The 20,109-nt window shown below is 34.3% G+C and overlaps 1 protein-coding gene across 2 annotated transcripts in view; it reads right to left on the bottom strand.

Moving 5' to 3' along the window:
* The window catches only part of ARHGAP15 (Rho GTPase activating protein 15), a 677,227-nt gene that overhangs the window by 512,309 nt on the left and 144,809 nt on the right, over positions 1–20,109 (bottom strand). For both annotated transcript variants that reach the window (XM_043894414.1, XM_043894415.1), the window contains exon 6: positions 19,278–19,367. In XM_043894414.1, coding sequence (XP_043750349.1) covers positions 19,278–19,367 — 90 coding nt within the window. The remainder of the gene's footprint in view (positions 1–19,277; positions 19,368–20,109) is intronic.

Genomic DNA, 20,109 nt, shown 5'->3' on the forward strand with positions numbered 1-20,109 from the left:
TTCATATTACACTAACAGCCTGTAGATAATACAGCAATATCAAGATGGCTTTGAAAAAAGAAAAGCTGACCAGAAGATTTGATCTTCCAGTAATTAGAATAAATTATATGGTTACTATAGTGAAGACAGTAATATCGGGTGCATTGTCAAAGAAATTGATATCTGAAATATACTTATTAAAAAGAGAAGATAATATATAATAAAAATATGAACGGCATAAGACCATAGAGAATGATACATTATTCACAAAATGGTACTGAATGCCTGACTACTTGGGTCACATTACACTATACACCAAAGTAAATTATGAACAAATTAAATATCACCAATGGCTCAAATAACTAAATGTGAAAAAAAATACTGAAATCCTTTCAGAAATGGGCAATACAAATGAGAAGCTGCTGATCTCAGTGTGGGAAAGGATTTTATTTTAAAGCATAAATGTACAGAAATCACATCCAAAGCAAACCAGAAATGTCTATTTAAGGTGAAAACTTCTGAGTAGGTGAAAACATCTTGAGCAATTTAGGGTGAAAACATCTTGAGCAAAATGAAAGTCAAATATAAGTTTTGTAGTTGGTGAAGAATATGTAAGATCAATTAATATTTTACTAGAGATGTGCTTGTAAATTATTAACATAACATTCACACCTAATTGTGAACAGTTTTTTTGTTTGTTTGTTTTAACATGGAACTCTGGTCAATGTTATATGGCAGCCTGGACGGGAGGGGAGTTCAGAGGGAGAATGGATACATGTGTGTATATATACAGCTGATTCCCTTTGCTATTCACTGGAAACTATCATAACATTGTTAATCAGCTATACCCTAATACAAAATAAAAAGTTGTTTTTTTTTTAAAGTATTGATACTCGAACATAATGGGATTTGTACGCACACCAAAATAACAGGCAGTCCCACAGGATTGCTAGCACACACTCTGAACACATAGTTACTGTTATCAGTCAACAAGAATAATTTTGTTTTGAGTAATTTTCCTCTTGATGTTTTTCAGTGTGAACGAAAAACTAGTAAAAATGATAAATATTTAAAAATAGTTTGACTTTTTAAAAGTCATAGGAATATTTGGCATAGGAAACAGGTAGGCCATAGTATTTTCTCTTTCTTAAAGGTCTACCAAACCTATACCCTTATTTTATTTCCTTGAGAACCTAACATATTCTATGTGTTTTACAACTCTTTGAAGCATATTTACTTAGGAAAGGTATTTTTTTATACATTTCATTTTGCTGGATAATTTTCCTTCAATTCATGTTATCAGAGTTGATTCTAGTTTAATCTTTTAAGAGCCAATTTCCATTTTACCCTTAGTCTGAATTATTTGTTCTCTTCTTGGTATCTTCTACATTATTTGAAGGTAACATATCCATATTTTATCTTTCCTAACTGGTTGCCAAATGTATACTTACCCAAAGATTTAACAATCAACTCATTTATCCAAAAATATTAAGAGCAAATGTGCCATTTTATTGCTGTTTTAGAGGTTATTTAATTAATTACATTTTCAAGTCTAGAATGTGTAGTTTTTAAAAAGATAAATCAGTACTAAAATTTTTTAACTCACTTGCATTACAATTGTGTTAAAGAAAAAAAAATACTGATGTATACAAGGTACAAAAATCTTTTATTTTTTTCTATTCCAGTTCATGGCATTATACACAACAATTTGCCGTTCTTTTTTAACATAAGAGTCATTTTGTTTTTTCACATTCTTGGGAATTCCAATCAGCTTAATTGTTTGACAGAATTTTCCTGCCTTTTCTCAGAAGGTGTAAATTTTTCAAGTGCCAGCACATATACTAGAATATTTCCCAGGAGTGGCAGCTAATTGCAATTTGGTTTACTGGGACTTTTGTTTGAGGGCCTTTTTTTTTTCGTCTTATACCAATATGCTCTACATTTGAAACGCAGGACTTAAACCAATGCCTTCCAAGAAAAAAAAAAAAAAAACTAATAGCTATACTCTGTAAAATTACTTTGCCATGATAGCTACATACATAAAGTTGAATTGCATTCATTTTTCACTGACATTAGTTGGTACTTTTGCTAAAATTAAAGTAGTTTTTACTTCTTGTAACAAATCTAGAGTATTAAAAATGAGGCTTATGCCTCATTCTGAAAATACAGATGGTTTTTTTCTCAAGCAAAATGTGTTCCTTTGCTATTGAACAATTTACATTAAGGACCCTCATTTTGTCTTCCATCCCATCTAATATTATCTCCCTAGAATACACTTCAAAAGAATATAATTCATAAAACTTGATAGAAAAGAATCATATTTTCTTATGTCAAATATTTGTATTCTAGAATATAACTGTCATTTCAACAGCAAAAGTGCTCTACAGTACAGTTTTTTAGTAAAGCACTTCCTGAGAGACCAATAAAATCAAGCACATTATGTATGCACTCAGGATATTTAAAGATGGTCTATAAATATCTATGATGAGAAGACAAACTTATTTGATGATGTTAGACATATATTCATTTACCATTGAAAAAAGGAATAAATCCATTAACATGGTTCAATTACTAAATGCACTTTCCAATTCTTACCTCATTTTTGTCACCCTCATAAACTACTTATTACACTCTGAATTCTGTGACCTTCAGCTTCTATAATTCACACATCTGACTTGAAATTAAATGATTATTGATACACATTTTCTATATTCTCAACACTTCTGAACGAATTTTAAAATGGATATGAATTGATATGCAGGTTGTCATATGTTGTCGAATAACTTGAACTCTAGTTTCATACTATCAAAGAGACAATGATTCTTTTAAATAAGTCACTATGTCACCATCAATTACAAGTATGCAATCAATTATGTTAAATGCTTTTTATCTCTAGAATGGCTTGATGAAATTTAACTCCATTTAAACAGCAACAACAACTCTTTAGATTGAGCAGGTTAGGCCAAGTGATTTGAATATTTAGTTGTGAAGGGATGTGGTAGGCTCTATTTTTAGCTATCACTTATACTAGTGCATCTCCTGCAGTGCTGCTGCCCATGGGCGGATTATACATGTGTGTTCTCCTGGCCCCCTGACTTCTTTAGTCCCATGAGATGAAGACAAACCTGACATATGCTACTTCTGAGAAGGAGCTTAAATGCCAGCATGTAGCCTGTCATATCTGTTCCAGATAGAGGCTATTTCTTCAACCTGGTACCCAGAATTAAGACAGTATAGAGCTGAGCAACAGACATGTGTTCCAAAAGCCTATCTTGGTTGAGAGAGGGGCCATAAATAGAAGTATGGTAAATCAAATCCCTGATGACATTTTGTCCTTTGTGTTATTCTGTTAATATTTTCTTCATTAATTATGATATATATTCTATTTCTTTGGAAACATGAGTAAATATTAAGCAAAGTTTATGGGAAAAAAGTAAGATAAGGATTTTGTTGGTACAATGGAAATGCTACACAAATGCTAATTTAAGAAGTGATCCCTGTGACATTTCTCTGCCCCTAGAAACATCGAAAGTAGAAAATACAGAAACATTTACCCTTAATAAGTAAATTTAGCAGATTCATATACTAAGTGAAAACAACAAATATGAATATCATTCTCAAATCATGGCATAAGCAATTTAGCTACTTACAATGTCAATTACAAAACCTCAATTAGTTCACCCTCTCTGGAGTTTCAGCAAAATTAGTAGAATTGCTACTTACTCACCAATAACAAGTAACCACTCTACATAACCTAAATACTAGTTCACTTTCTTAGAGCTTGTGTCTGAGAAATAGCTCAGCTACTTTCTCCAGTTACTGAAATTTTCACCTTGACTTGATTTGTGTTACACTGGAAAAAATAATTTTGCTTGACTTTAGAAGATAAAGTAATACCTATTATCAAAATGGGATTTTACATTGGGTGGGGAAATTATTGAAAACAAACTGTGAGACAAAGGATATGATAGGAATAAATGGGAAATAGTTGACCGTTATTCAATTTCTTAAACATAAATTAGACATTTCTGTAAACTGACTTTTTCCAAGATTCTGGAGTTCCGCTCAGTACTATGAAAAGTTAGTAACTGAACACATAATTTCTAAAATAACTATCAAAAAATTGTTTAAAACCTAGACTTTGATGTAACTGAATAACTTTATGCCCTGTTTTTCATCAGTGTTTGTCCCTGAAGTTAACTTAACACAGATTTAGAAATAATAAACTACTGAAAATCTAAAATTTAATTGAATTAAGGAATTCAAATAAATTTTTAATCCAAGACAGAGAACTCTTAGTATCATGTAGCTTTAACATTGAATATACCATGCTTATCTTTGGGTTTAATTAGGTAGGGAAAAAAGACATAAATGAATTAAATCTTCTTATTTGCATATTTTCAGAAGAAAAAATAAAACTAAAAACTTGATAAAGGCAGATCTGGGAATCACATGTGTACATTACACAAATAAATACTTTCTGACTCAGAATATCTTGTAAAAATTCTCAGGAAAAATAATAGCATTTTTTATGTGTACATTTTTCAAAATTAAAGGAGTAGCTAGAATATTTAATTCCAAAATGCAAAGTCCATATGGACTTCATGCTTTATCCTAACTAATGGTCCTTTAACACGGAAGGTCATTTTCAACTTTTAGAACAAATTTAAAAATACTATCTGCAATATAAATATGACAAATATAATTTTCCTAGGTCATCTGCAAGCTTTTCCATCAGAGGCACAGAAATCAAATTTCTTTTCTTTCTCTCAGAAACTCTTGAAATGCCAAGACTTTTCAGCTGTATTTAGACTGTCCAACTGTAGTTCTATCTGCTCTATGTCTTATAGCTCAAATTCTGGGTTAGAACCTCTATAGTTGCTGGCCTATCAATGACCTGTTACAACCCTGGGTCTTGTTGGTCCAGACTATTTTTTTTAAAAAATGGCATAGATATACAATATTCTCTGATTTTTAAGAGGCCAAGAAAGATACTCTCTTGAAGACTCTGAACACACTGTCCCATGAGCATATGCTCTGATTTTTTTCCCTTGTAATTTTTCAAGCCAAACTGTGTTGTCTCCACCTAATGTTGCGAAAACATTGGGTGAAAGCCCAAAGTGATTCTAAGGCTCTGGTATGGTTCTGTGTAACCTGGCATCTTTCCTGGAAGTTAACTTTGTTAGGCAGCTATTTCAATAAACAAAGTGAGTAATAGAAAAGACACACAACCAGACGAAATGCCACTACCTGCATTTTCTCTACAACCCGGTAAGGAACTGCCGCTGCTGCTAAGCCGCTTCAGTCGTGTCCGACTCTGTGGAACCCCATAGACGGCAGCCCCCCAGGCTCCCCCATCCCTGGGATTCTCCAGGCAAGAACATTGGAGTGTAAGGAACTAGTACTTGTTAATTATTAGAATCTGACACCATGAACTGGGGTTTTACAACCTATCCAAAGGCCTTTTATACTGGTTGGATTTTACTTTCAAATATATTATTTTTTTCTCATAGAAATCAGGTCATTGAATTTTATTTGTAGACATATTATTTGTATCAATTAGCTACTGCTCTGTAACAAACTAACCCAAAGTTTAGTGGCTTGAAATGATAATCATTGGTGCAAGTTCTTTGACTCTAGAATCGTATGACTCAGAAAATTCAATAAAAAATTATGGTATAATGCTTCTGTGGAATTTGTGACAGATTATAATAAAAGCCTCATAACAATGACCCCAGGGTTGTGGAGGAAGGCTTTGTCACCTTCAGTAAAGTTACTGTCACCAACTAAAAGTAATTCCTGGCCTATTACTGGGTCAGAAAAAAGACTAAGCCCCTGATCACAAGACATCAAGTGGCGATTTGACTTTAGCTTCTCAAGATGAGCTGGGTATTGTAAAATTCATTGACTAATAATCTTGGGCAACAATCCATGAATGGAAATGCTATATTTAGAATTTGGTCCAATCAGGTCCATAGGGCCTAAGTAAATTACATTAAAAATACAAAGAACACATGGCTCATGATATCTGTCAGACATATGAGTGACAGACATGATATCTGTCACTGTTGGGCTAGTGTTTCTCCCTGAGTTTGTACCTATGGCGTTATGGAAGTTCTTAAATGCCAGCTGATGGAGGATGAAAACACTCAAGCCTGATTCCCGAATAGGTCACTTCAGTACATTGTCGGACATCAAAAATACGGACTGCAGCTGTACCGCAGCCCTAGCCTTGGGTGACCCTATAGGCCAGTGCTGAGGAGATATCTTCCCATGGGGAGAAATATGAGAAGTGAACTTGCTTGGTTAACTCTGTAGAGAGCAGGGTAGTCTGGGGCAAGCACATAGACTGATTCATAAAAAGTAAAGAATGGTTTTGCTTGCCAGCCAGAGGCCTGGAAGGAAACAGTCTGGAAGACTGAAGATAAAGAAGTCAGCAGACTTATGGGAGTGGGCACAGGCCATGAAGATCATTGGGTTCAACTTAATATCTTAACGTCTACCACAGTGTAAGTGTACCAGATGACTTAATCAGTTGAAGTCCTCTAACTCTATCTTTGGGTTTCCCTAGTGGTTCAGAGGGTAAAGAATCTGCCTGCAATGTGGGGAACCTGGTTTTGTTCCCTGGGTTGGGAAGATCCCCTGAAGAAGGGAATGGCAACCTGCTCCAGTATTCTTGCCTGGATAATCTCAGGGACAGAGGATCCTGGAGGGCTATGGTCCATATGGTCTCAAAGAGTCAGACGTGACTGAGCGACTAACAACTTTCACACAACCTCTGTCTTTAGCCACTTAGAGCTTGTATAATACACTCATGAATGGAGTGGCCATGGTAGCAAAAACTGAGACCATGCACGGACCCCAAGCTATGGCTCCCTCTCACCAAGACTGACATAACTCCTATCACTGCTGATCGGCGCAGGCTTCCAGCAGCAAAAGCACAACTGAACCCTTCAAAGAGACTACCCAGGCACCTGATAGCAAACTGACTATATCAGAGCACTTCCTTTGGAAGTGGATCCTCAAGATCCACTGTTCTTACTAAACAACATACTATTTGGAAGCAATCAACCTAATAAAATAACGGAATTACTTCATAAAATCTTAGTTAAGGTGGTAGCTTCGGAAGACCCTGTTTGATTAGGGAGTTGTATTCTAAGATGCTGTACATATACACTGAATCAATATCTGATACATTTTATAGTGTCCATAATACCTAGAACGAATGTGTCTAAGGAGCAAGAGACAGAAGCAGGAGCAGCTCCTGTAGAAATCCATTTGCAGCACTGATGTTTTGGACTTTTGCAACTTGGCTTGGCTAGATGAAAAATTCTTGTTCTTGGGATAGGGGATGAGTTTGTTTTTTACTTTTTCACTTTCATGCACTGGAGAAGGAGATGGCAACCCACTCCAGTGTTCTTGCCTGGAGAATCCCAGGGACAGGGGAGCCTGGTGGGCTGCCATCTATGGGGTCGCACAGAGTCGGACACAACCGAAGTGACTTAGCAGCAGCAGCAGCAGTAATGGAACCACTGAACTTAAAGCTATACTTACTGCTGTTTAAGTATGGATACTCAAGCAGGGGACCAACAGGCACAGAAAATAGATGCTATACTCATCAGGATAATGGGCCCTATTATTGATGAGAAGGTAAGGTTGCTTCTGTACAATGGGAGTTGGAGAAATGATTCAGGAACTCAGGGAATTCATTGAGATGTGTATTGGTGTTTCTGTGCCTGGTGAGAGCAGTGAACGGTCCACTGCAGCAAACAAAGTCTGGAAATGTCAAAAAATTAAGAGCTCAAATCTGTCGGGTCTGAAGGTGAGGAACATTTAGAATGAGTGGCAGAAGAGGTAGATGATGAACATGAAATATGGCCTCAGACACAGTAGTGGTAGAGGAGTGTAACTTATTCTACAATAACTTTTTTATTGGCTCTTTTTTACAAGCTGAGGCCAGCCACCATCTTGGTTAACTTGAGGTCCAAGTCGCTTTGAGTATTTTAAGAGGGGAACCGCATCACATCCTTCTTGTGTCCCACCTCACGTCCTCTTGGCTTGAGCTGTGACACCAGCTGCAGCTGGTGTAAACAGTTCTGTGAGGGCTTCAAGTCCCTTTGTCCTGACTACATCCTACCTCAAGCATATGCCATGTATCTTTCACTTTCTGCCACAGATATTCTCTAGTATATGGAGTAGGACATTAGAAAGAGTCTTCTTGGTACACAAAAATACACATTCAGTCTGCAAGTTAAAAAGATTGAAAGATACTATTCCATCCTAATCCAAAGGGATGAAAAGCTGATGAACAAATGCACCATCCTGTTAATCCTTGGGTGAAAATTGTGACATACATTCTAGCCACTTTGACCAACTCAGTGATGTCCCTTGTAGTGCCTTTTCGTCCTATTCTGTTTCACTCTTGCTAGTTTTGAATTCTGGCTTTCTGGGATTATCTCCCAAATAAACTAGCTGCAACACAATTCCTAATCTCTAATTTTGCTTTGATGGGGAGCCCAGTCTTAACCAGAGGGCATATATGGCCAAACTATTCGCTTAAAGAGAATTCCACCCTAGCTTCCTATGAAAGGAATGGACCGTTCCTCCACTGAGATACAGCTGTGTGTCATAAAATTTAGCATAAACAAATACACCATCAAATGCCCTGCTATAAAATGTAACATCTAGCAATTATATACTAAAGGATTTAAGGTGACATCATTCATTACAGTTTTGAATGATTCTCCTGGTTATATGGGAATTTAGTGTTAAGCAGCTATAAAAGCTGCCAAAGGCAAATGTTATTGAAACAAACATTAGCAACTTATGACTACAACCTGGAGCATCCTGACTGTAACTACTATCTCTATTACGGAACCATTAGAAACAAATATAGGTTGTATCCAAAATAATTAGGAAAATAATTTACTTTAAATTTTATACTTATGGATGGAAGAGACTGGGGCATGATCATTATCATTTTTACCTTCTCTGTAAGGCTTTATTGTTGTTTTTCACAACCTATTCCTAAATAGAGACAGAGGAGGGGTAGGGAATTGAGTAATTAATCTTCTCAGGGAAAATAAGCAATGTTCTTCCATGAGTCAAATTAAATATTTTGAGGAAGAAAACATTTTAAGTGGCAAAAGTAGGTATTGTCAAGGGTAATATCAAGTATTCATTCACAGAGTGAAAATCTTAACCAAGAATTTAAAACTAAATTCCAGAGTCTTACTTTAAAAATAGGCATTTACACGTTTTTATTTTTTTGGAAAGGATGATATGCATTTGATATTATGATTCTCCCAAGTTAGTGCAATGGCATTTTGTTACCTGACTTTTACTAAATTATAAGGTGGTTTAAAGAGGTAGGCAAATATCTGGTAAAAATTGAGCATTACCTATTAAGTATCATCCCTGAGAATTGAGGATTGAATTTCAACTTTCCTCCTGGAGTAATTTTAACTCATTATTTCCTACAGTCTTCAAAGACTTGTGATCTATATAAATATCCACTTTACTGATCAGGAGTCTCATTGCATACAATGAGGCCTTCTAGAGTTATTAGAAACTTAGAACATACACTGAAGTTGCAAAGATAATCTCATTGCTTCTGATCAAATATGTGTTAATGCACTGATGCTCAAGAACCATCAAAATTTCTTAAATTACATTTTAACTATACTATTTCTTATTTAAAAAGTGTAGTATGAGCTGAGTATTTGTCATTTAATTTGTAAATTCATGAAGAAAGATGACTTCATAAGTCTCTGAGTCATTAACAATTAATAAGATTTATTCAATATAACAATCGAATGACTGGGAAGAAATCTTGAATTTTATGAAGCCCTACACATTTCTCTCTTTTGACACTGTAAATTATGTTATTTCCAAAATCAAACTCAGTGAGTGGTAACAAAAAAAATTCATGTTTGGATCCAAAAGAGGGATTACAGTATCTCACATACATTCTTATTTAAGCAATACAGTATATATTTAGATTCAATAAATCTTCCTAATATTTGACTACATATTTATTTTCTAACAGAAATGAGTGTTGATAAAATTCATCAGTCAATAACAGCCAAGAGTAACATCCTTACGTAAGTCATGGAAAATACACTTTCATGTTCAGGATAAAAATCACACAAGTATGTCATTGACTCCCCTGAACCCTCCATTCCATGACAAGACAGAGAAAGGACTGCCATCAGATGAATGGCGTCTGGGCCATGGTATTTCAGGTTTGTATTTTAAATATTCTATAAAGCGAGCCCTCCACTGAACGCCTCGCCAGAGCACCCAGCCAAATCAAATCAGCAAAGTTAGTGTTGAAACGCCAACTCGCCACCAGATGGCAGCAATGCTTTTATGAATAATGCAGCATTCTGTGTAGTCCATCTAAGATTTTCTATGTTAATAATAGAACAATCCTTACTTTAGTAAAAGATTTGTTCGTAATGAGGCCAGCCATTTTTTTTTTCATGTCACTAGTTATATTTTGTGGGATCTATTTTCTTTCTAGAATTACAGCCCCCCAAAATATTTATTTTCTTACACATTAAACATTAAATTGCTGTCGAATTTCATTTCGATGTCGTGGTAGAAAATGCCTGTGGCTTGAAACAAATATTTTCCTTTCTGATGGACAAATAACATCTGTGGTTGTAAATGTTACAGTGTAGCTGTCAAAAGAGAAGGGTTTCACATAATTTCCTGCCACCCTCATCAGTACATCCCACACATCAAAAGAGCGTACTCGAAACCTCCCTTTGCATGATTTGATTTCAAATCTATCACAGATCTCAAATACCAGAAACTTGTATTCTACATGATCATGGGTGTGAGAAAAACAAAGCATTGTTCAAATTCAAGTTTTTAAAAATCCCCCCAAAGTATCAAGGTCTATATTTCTTGGGAAGAGAATCCTCAATATCAGTGTTTCTTTCCCTTTTTGAGCTGTTTGCACCATTTGTTAATTTTCCCACTGTAAATTTTTTTGGTTTGCACATGTTCACCAAGGAAGTCAGACTAGAATTTCTCCTAGTGCTGGAAATAAAATGTTAGGCAAACTGGTGGGATGAAGGCCAAGCTTTCTGCTAAAAAAGAAATTCATCTAAACCTTCCTTAAAAGTGAATGCCCCTTCCCTGGTCAAATCACCGCACACTGATCTGTTATCTGAAAACAGTTTAAACAGCTTCCTTCCTGATTCCTCCCAGGCTTCAGGCGTTTCATTTCATCCTTTCACTTAGGTCACCTCTCAACATCCTGTTTTGTTAAGATAAAACAGCAGTCTCCTCTCTTCTTTAAATACCAAGAATCTTTAACTATCATGCAGTGTTCATAGCTTTGCTTTTGAATATTTGTTTTCTACTAAATTTTTAGTAGCGTATTTACCTCATATATTAAGAGGCTGCATAGATTCTACAAGTGGCTTCTCCAGTTCTGTATGAACACTGGCAATTTCTTTTCATTTTAACCATGGCTATTTTTTGTCCTTGTGTACATTTCAAACCTTTGTTTATGGATGCTTGCTGTTATTTTCTTATATTGCTTTAAATACTGCTCTGAGGTTTGAGAGTTCTGCTCACCACTGCCCAGATTTTTCTCTTGCTCAGTGGCTTATGGTATATAAATGTTGTGAATATATATTCTCTTGCTTTCAGATCCAGCCTCATTACCTTATGTTTCTAAAAATTGAATGACATCAACTATTTATCTGCCAGTGATCCTACACTATCCAAAAATACTCAATTTTATTTCACCCTGTGTCATCCTTATGGACAAGCTATAAAATATGATACCCTCTACTGGCCCCATCTATTATGTACCATCTTTAGGGATTAAACTCTTCCTTCTTCTGGAAGAAGTCTGCTTGCTTAAAAAAAAAAAAAATAAAGACATATTTATCATGAAATAAATATGGCTTCTCTCCTTTAAAATACAAAATTAAAACTTTGAAACAGATATGAAAAGGGAATCAGTTGGTTTGAATGTTGTCTTGCTAGCATCAATGTAATCTTTTGTACTTAACAAGGTGAAAATTACAAGTGGAAAAACAGTAACGCTTGATGATTCTGCTCTAATACCATGAAATCCCTCATTGGCAGTGGTGGCTTTTGCTCAGGTGGGTGTCATGAAATCCTAACTTTGATTCCATGTAACTCAGCTAGCCACTCTCTGGTTCTGTGATCACGGGGAACTGCACTGTTAGCCCATGCAAGGCTCAGTGACCAACACACCAGTTCGACCAAAACATCAAGAAACAGAGCACGTTTCATAAGAGGAGAGGATGTAAATCATGACGTCAACAAATGAAGAACAGCATGTTGCATTTAGCTTGGTGTCAAACTAAACTCTAGAATTTATTCCAAATGGACAACTCTTGTCTTTATGCAGATAGAGCCGGCCCCTTAGGTAACACACACCTATCCTTTTGCTAAAACATTAGAAGTCTAAGAAGCCACACTGACATTTTTGTGGGTTTTTTTTTTTAATTTTGACTAATTTTATTTTATTTTGGAAGCTTAAAATCTTGGTTCTCTTGGCTGATTTGGGACTGAAAGTTACTAGTGTGGCTGTTGTCAATCTTTACTCTCAACCAGTAGCATTCTACTCTGATGATAGTTTAAAAACAAATGAAGAAAGTGTGATAGTATTGTGCCTTCTGATAGTATAACAAAGAAGCTGTGCAAATGAGTCCATATCTTAGACTACCAAGCCTTATGGCATAACCAGTCAACATAAGCTTCCTATTATTTTCTTTGATGATACACTCACACTATTAGTATTTTAACTCTATACTTCAGATTATACCTGTTTTTTTCCAGACATATTTATTATTTCTGAAAAGATGAATCAGAAAAAAAAAAAAGACAGTGATTCTCAAGTGACATGGGCTGAACAAATAGTGTTTTTCATTTGAGGGATTTACTTGCCATCCATGGACCTGTTTCTATTTCTCTCTTCATCAGTCAGATTGTTAACTTACTCTTTGAGTCTCACCTTGAGGTCTTGCAATCTTTATTTCCTGCCTCCAGAGTCTCTCCTTTGCAGTGAAATTTATACACTCCTATATGCTAATACTCTTAAATCAAGTCTCCAATTATGAAAAATTATCTCATTGCATTCATCAAGATTCTTCTGTGCAATCCCACTGGTAAAAATGAAGTTAAAATCATAAAAATAATTCTCTCTTCCCCTTCAATCAGGAAAAAAAAATGTCCTGGTATCTCATCAGGAGAATAAAAAGATTTACTATTATCTCTTATTTGGGGGCATAGTTGTTGTACTTGTCTCTAAGTTCCCTTTTGCGAGATGCTCTCAGTAACTTGGTAGAGGCTTTCCAGGCAAAATGCTTTTCTTAAAGTGTTAACTGGGATATGACATTAATTAAATAACTTGCATTGATTAAATATTACATTAATTATACTATTTGTTTATAGACTAAGATACTAAAAATAATTTCAGTTTGAGAACGCATATTTTTAGATAATGAATGAAGAGATTTTCAATGGTACATTTCACCTTTGTCTCTTGGTTAAGTTCAAAAGGCAGTACAGAGAATACATGTGGAGCAGAGACTCTGAATTGTATTTCATAGAGACCTACCTCTCCTACCCATATTCTTCCCAAATCCACATCTGGAACTGTTAATGCACTGTGAGATGATGTGGTTAGATGATGAATACAACCCAGTCTTATTTATCTTAAAAATCAATCCTCTGAAGTTGCTTTCAAATACAGGACTGCTTCATTTTAACCTTAACACAGACGGGAGGCAGGTGAGTTAGTTTCTCTCTCATTTCTTCGGTGTGACAAGCCGTAAACTGGAGGAGGGATCCTACCGTGGGTTCTACATAAAGTTACAGCTGACATCGCCCAAACTGGAACACATGTCCCTAGACGCCTGTGTTCTCTCCCCTGCACCTTCTGAATGATGGATGAATATCTAATAGGTAGATAAAATGATTGGGGACAAGCAAGAAAGGGGAAAAAAAACTGTATGAGACATTAAGGCTGCTCTTACTCTGGTTTATTTTTAATGCCATGCCTTTTAAGATACTGTGAGTAATTCTCTAAAGTGAAACCAGCTTTACTCGAAATCTAATGCATATATGAATGCGAAGAATCATCCTTTTGCATTTAGTCTAACTACAAGCATTGAAAAATGAAAGAGAAAATTGGTAAAAGCTCAGATTTATTTTAAACCATCACTTTTAACAGAAGGAAATGGATAAAAGCAAAATACCAGTAGTTTTCCTTTTGGCTTAAAATGACATTTTCCAAGATGTTATTAAATTATCTTTGCATTAATAAACTTAAGTAGTACTTAAAGATTTTAAGCTAAGACATATTCAGATCAGGAAGAGCAATCAAATTATGTCTAAATGTAAAGCATATCCATGGACAATATTACATGAATATGTTGAATATACATTATAGCCAGAAGACTCCATCCAAAGTCACAAAAGAAATACAACTAATGATAAATCTATTCCGAGATTTACTTCTAGGGACAGAACCTGCTCCCTTGAGATATTTTTATACATTAAAAAAGAATCTCAGATCCAAGAAACTTGGTCATGATTTTTGTTGAGGTTATAAACTGGTGGGGGATGGGGGGACAGACTTTCATCTTGAGTCATTTCATTTTTTCTGCCTTAAAAGCAGGCAACTGATAAAGTTTTAATCAGTCATAATTCTTTAAAAGTAAAAATATCTTATTTAAACATGTAATGTGTAGATGAGCCTGTTGCATGTTTATGGGTGCATTTATTTTTAATTTTATTTGAAAGGAAACTCAGAAAAACTGAGACCTAGTCACTTCTAGCTCCAATAAAATGTTTAATTATTTCAAATGAGTAATCACCTACTGATGTAATGAAAAGGACCAAGAAAACAGATAGTATATTTCCTATTCTTTACCCTCATTTTAAAAAGTGACTGGAGTTGACACTCAGAAATCATCTTGGATTGCAGAGCCTATAATAGTGGACACAATTTCTTAAAAAAAAATTATGACAGTGAATTTTGTATTTTTATTAAAAATTCAATTTTAGCCTTAATGGTAACCATAGCATTGCTTAAAAGGTATATCCAGTCTCATGGTTTAAAAAAGCAGTATAGGATATAGTCCCTACCTTTGTATATTCTTGGGGGAGGCAAAATTAATTTACATGACAGGATTAAAGAATATTCTAGTACTGAATTAAAAGGCATGGGATTAATTACAATACTTGGGACCATCATATGTTTAACAAGGGGTAGCTCCTTAGAGGTTGGGAATGTTTTAGAGGCATATTATCTATTTATTTGAGACACATACCGTGAACTCCTTTCCCCTAGACTTTTAAAAACCTTTAGCTCAGAGAGCCTTATGTTCAAAAGAAGGAAGGAAATATGAGTGAAGATTTTCTTTCTACTTTGAAACAAGAAGATATCAGAAGTTTAAAAATTACTTATTGTTATAAATTGTTTTGCAACCATTTTCTCAACTGACTGTCCTGTTAAAAAGCTTTGTGAATGCTTGATGTACCCGCGAGGAAAGAGAGGAAGGTGACAGAAGCACCGTCATGTTACAGATGCTGCCTGACAACACTGCCATCCTCTCACATGGTTTTATTTAGTTATTACAACTCCTTCTCTGTAAATGACATTTAGGATTATTTAAGATTATGTTGTAATCCTTTTAATCCTCAGTGCTTTAAATTTCAGGCTAAACACCAAAGAGCAAACTAGCACTTAGCAGGAATGTTTAAAACATGTGATTTGAACATAAATCTTTTTATTCATTCTTTCTCTGATGAAGACCTAGTGTTGCTCTTAAGTTAACTAAGAAAACTTGTACCACAGTTCATTTCAAATCATTCGGTTGCTAAACGCTTTCTCAAGCTACATCAGACTTGTGACAGTCCTTGACAATTATGCTAAACGAAGAATTGAACAAAAGTTAGCAGCAACGAACATTTACTACTTTAGAATATGTATGACCTTTTTTTTTTAATAAGTGCAATACGTTTTTCAGTGTTAGTGTGTGGGAAGAACAAGTGTATGGGAAGAATCACACTATTTCCTAATAAGCTATTAGATGTGGATTTACACATTGACATATGCATCATATGTGCATACGTCTACATACAATTATACTTTTTAAACACATTATGATTTGTCTAGGTATGCTTTATAATAGAAGCTGTTAATAATTTTAAAAACATGTTATTTATTATTAAGGTCAGTTAGGAAAAACTGTTCTATTATAAAATAGGCAGATGTTCTTCAACTCAGCCAGTGAGCATCATTCTGATTTACTAAGAGTAGCTGAATACAAAATCTAATTAATTAAGGCTATCACAGTTATGCTATCATGTACCAGTCAAATAAGAATGAATCTATACCAAGAGTTTTTAATAAGACTATGAAAAAAATCTGACTTTTAATACAAAGAAGGAAATGAACAACTCAAATGTCCAAATGACATATATAAAGGAAACAGATGAAATCCATCCTTTCTTTGTGTCACAAATATTTGCTTTTGAGTCTTTCAAGCATATCTCAGGCATGTAATTTTTTGTTTGCTTTCCTCTTCATTTTAAGTTCATCTTCTCTAGAGACATCGTAATTATGTGGCATATAATTGCTAATCCATCAACTTTTTCACGACAGATTTCAAATTTTAAATTATTTCTAATTTTGCTCTTCTTTGATTTTTCTTGAACCAAAAATCTCAATAGTCATTAGCTATCTGTAATCTATAATTCATAGACTGAGATTGAACACCATGCCTAATTCAAACTTGGAATTCTAAAGCTATTTCTGATGTAGCACATCAGCTAAAGCTGTGATGGTCTTTTTCAGTCAGGAAGAAATGCTTCATTATTCTGTAGGTAATGAAACCCTTGTACACACACACTCACATACTCAACAATACCTTAGTACCATGTTTTTGAGATATAATCATGTTTATTCTGATCATTTGAGAGTTATACCAGCTAATGTACCTAATCAAATATTGATGCAAGTCATCTAGATTTAGCTCTCTGGCAAATCCTTTCTGATGTTTTTTCATTAACAACTATAAAAGCTATTTATATTGTTCCTCTCAAAAGACTTACTTTCATGGGTTGCCACTATGGATAGGAATTAGTAAATTTTACCTAAGCTTATGTGTTTAGGTGATGAAAAGATTTCAGCATGACAAGAAAACCACATGATTCACCCTAAAAAGAATGAAGCAGGAAATGAAATCTTAATCTTTCTTTAGTTTTATTATTCACAACATCCTTATCATCACCTCTTGTTTTTCTAAACTAAAGGGTACAAGACAAAAACTGGCAACCTAGATTAAGAAAACTGAAGTCCCGTGAGCTACTCAGGTACGTTACAGACAAAACTAGCTGGTAAGATTTTCACCTCTGGAAAACGAATAAAATGAGAATAGTTTTAATATTTCTGGGAGTATCTACATTCAGAAATATGAAATATGAGTAAAATATTAAACAGAGGTAGCTAGTCACACTCAGAAAAGGTTAGGATGATGCATATTATCAATATAGGTGGTTTAAATATATATCTATACATATTACATTCATAGCTGTGTAAAATTATACTTGAATATTTTTCTTCTATATTCACAGCCTGTACACATCATTCATATTTGATTATTATCCTCATTTGTGAGCTAATATAACTCTTTATAAGGTTAACAGAAGAAACTGAAAAAGTCTTCCTTAATTCAACTCTGAGAGTTTGTTTCTATTATCCAAGAACTGCGTCAATATCAAATTTTAACATCTTTATTTTACAACACTGGTAATTAGGATGCTAAACTAACAACACATAATAAAACTAAACCCCTTAATTCACCTTATCCAGTTCAGAACTAGCCATACTAATTATCTAGGTTGTCATAGAGGCTAGGATTATAACACCAAATTTTCTTATTTATAGCAGAATTAAAAAAGCAAGAAATTGGGAGACATAATATACCACTGATCTACAATTCCTCACTTTAAAGCACAATTTAATTTTACTTCTTGATTCTGTAAGTTCACCTTCTAATCACTTTCAGTTTTAGTCCTTTGATTTCTTGGCAAATATATTTAGTTTTCTATACTTTATTCCTTTTTTTCTTCTTCTTTCTTTCCTTTTTTCCTTCTTCCTCTTCTTTGGGTTAAACCAAAAACAAAAGCAAAAACTCTACCCTATAAAAACGAACGCCTAAACAGAATTCAACTATAATCAGAAAAAATAAGTTATTCCATAATATTTTGAAAGTGCTCTTTTTGTTTTTTTTTTTTGTTTTTGTTTTTAAATTACTATGAGTAAATTATTTGGCTAGACCTCATTAAGCATCTGAAAAATGCAAAAACAAACTGAAAATCAGGTTCTTCTTCCCAATGAGAGATCAGATAAAAAATGTCACCTACCTATTTTTCTATAAGACCCTGTACATTAATTTTAGTGATGCATTTAAGAATAGAGTTGATTTTTCTTTAAGGGCTAAAATGGTCTCAGAATACACTTAATACAATAATTATAATGATCTAGTTCTTACTAAATGATATAAATTCTAAAACAAACCTATAAAGTTCTGGGTTACTTTGGAGATCTAAAAGTAAATTAAATGTCATATAAATATAGAAAAAAGATCAACTTCTATAATCTGAAGTTATTAATTGCCAAAGGGATTTTAGTAACATCATACATGAAATATTGTTTTCCCATTTCCTTTCTTTGAAGGATTTCATCTGGTTCTTTCCATTCAAAGCAGCATGATTGAAATTATCAATCAGATATTTTTTCAAAAAAACAAATTATATAATATGAAAACACTGATTTATATAACTGTTCAGCTCTCTCCATCCCCCAAGTTACACTGGTAGATATAATTTATGACTGGAAGGCAGGAATGGCAGTGAATGCAAATAGTTTATTATAATTAGTGAATCTTAGTTTGTTTATATCTGAAAATCCTACACTAAATCTATGTAAGCTAAGCATTCTAGGTTTGAATCCCAAACAGCTATCAAATACACTGTAAAAGTCAATGACTTTTGGGTATGTAATTAACCACCACACAATAAACATTTTGTGTTTAGATAGCAACCAGTCACCAGAGAAAAGCAACAACCAACCAAAATTTGACAAGGAAGAGCAGCCAGTTTTTCACAAAGACCTCCGCACAACTAGCTCAAGCTCATGAAAACATCTTAACAAGGTAGTCTTGTTTTGATTACCCAAGAGAGCTAAGATTTAGAAAGAATAGGAACAATTTGAATCTATGTAACATTCTTACCTGAAAGACATTCTTTCTGCTTGATTTTTCCTTGGCCCACTCAATATGTGCCCCACACAAATCCACACTTTCTGGTTTGTTCCCAGCTTTCTGTAAACAAAAATGCAATAAGAAGAAACGCACACAACACTGGTGATGCATGTCAGAAAAAATAAGTTATTGATTTAATAACTACATATTAATGGCATAAAGGCTTTCTTCTTTCTCTTTTCCAGTTTCAAATAGATATTCTCACACTCTTGTTCACTGCAGCATTATTTACAATAGCCAAGACATGGAAATGAGGTGTCTGTCAATCTATCAATGGATAAATGCATAAAGAAAATGTTTACATATATATACACACATATATATAAAATATTGTTGCTTTCTTGTTTAGTAGCTAAGTTATATCTGACTTGTGATCCTGTGGACTGTAGCCCACCAGGCTCCTCTGTCCATGTGGTTTCCCAGGCAAGAATACTGGAGTGGGTTGCCATTTCCTTCTCCAGAGGATCTTCCTCACCCAGAGATCAAACTCATGTTTGGCAGGCAGATTCATTACCACTGAGCCACCAGGGAAGCCCATATATAATGTATAAATATGTGTATATATATATATATATATGTAAATCAGGTAGGGTAAGGCAAATTCTTCTTGATCTCAGATACATGCAGAGTCTGAAAGTCTAACTCATGGAAACAGGGTGGTTACCATGCACTGAGGTAATGGGAATAAATTTGTTAAAATGTACAAATTTTCAGTTATAAGATGAATAAATTCTGGGGATCGAATATACAGCATGGTGACTATAGTTAACACTGTAAATTACTAAGAGAGTAGATCTTAACA

This window comes from Cervus elaphus, chromosome 33, assembly GCF_910594005.1.
Source record: "Cervus elaphus chromosome 33, mCerEla1.1, whole genome shotgun sequence".
NCBI classification, from domain to species: domain Eukaryota; kingdom Metazoa; phylum Chordata; class Mammalia; order Artiodactyla; family Cervidae; genus Cervus; species Cervus elaphus.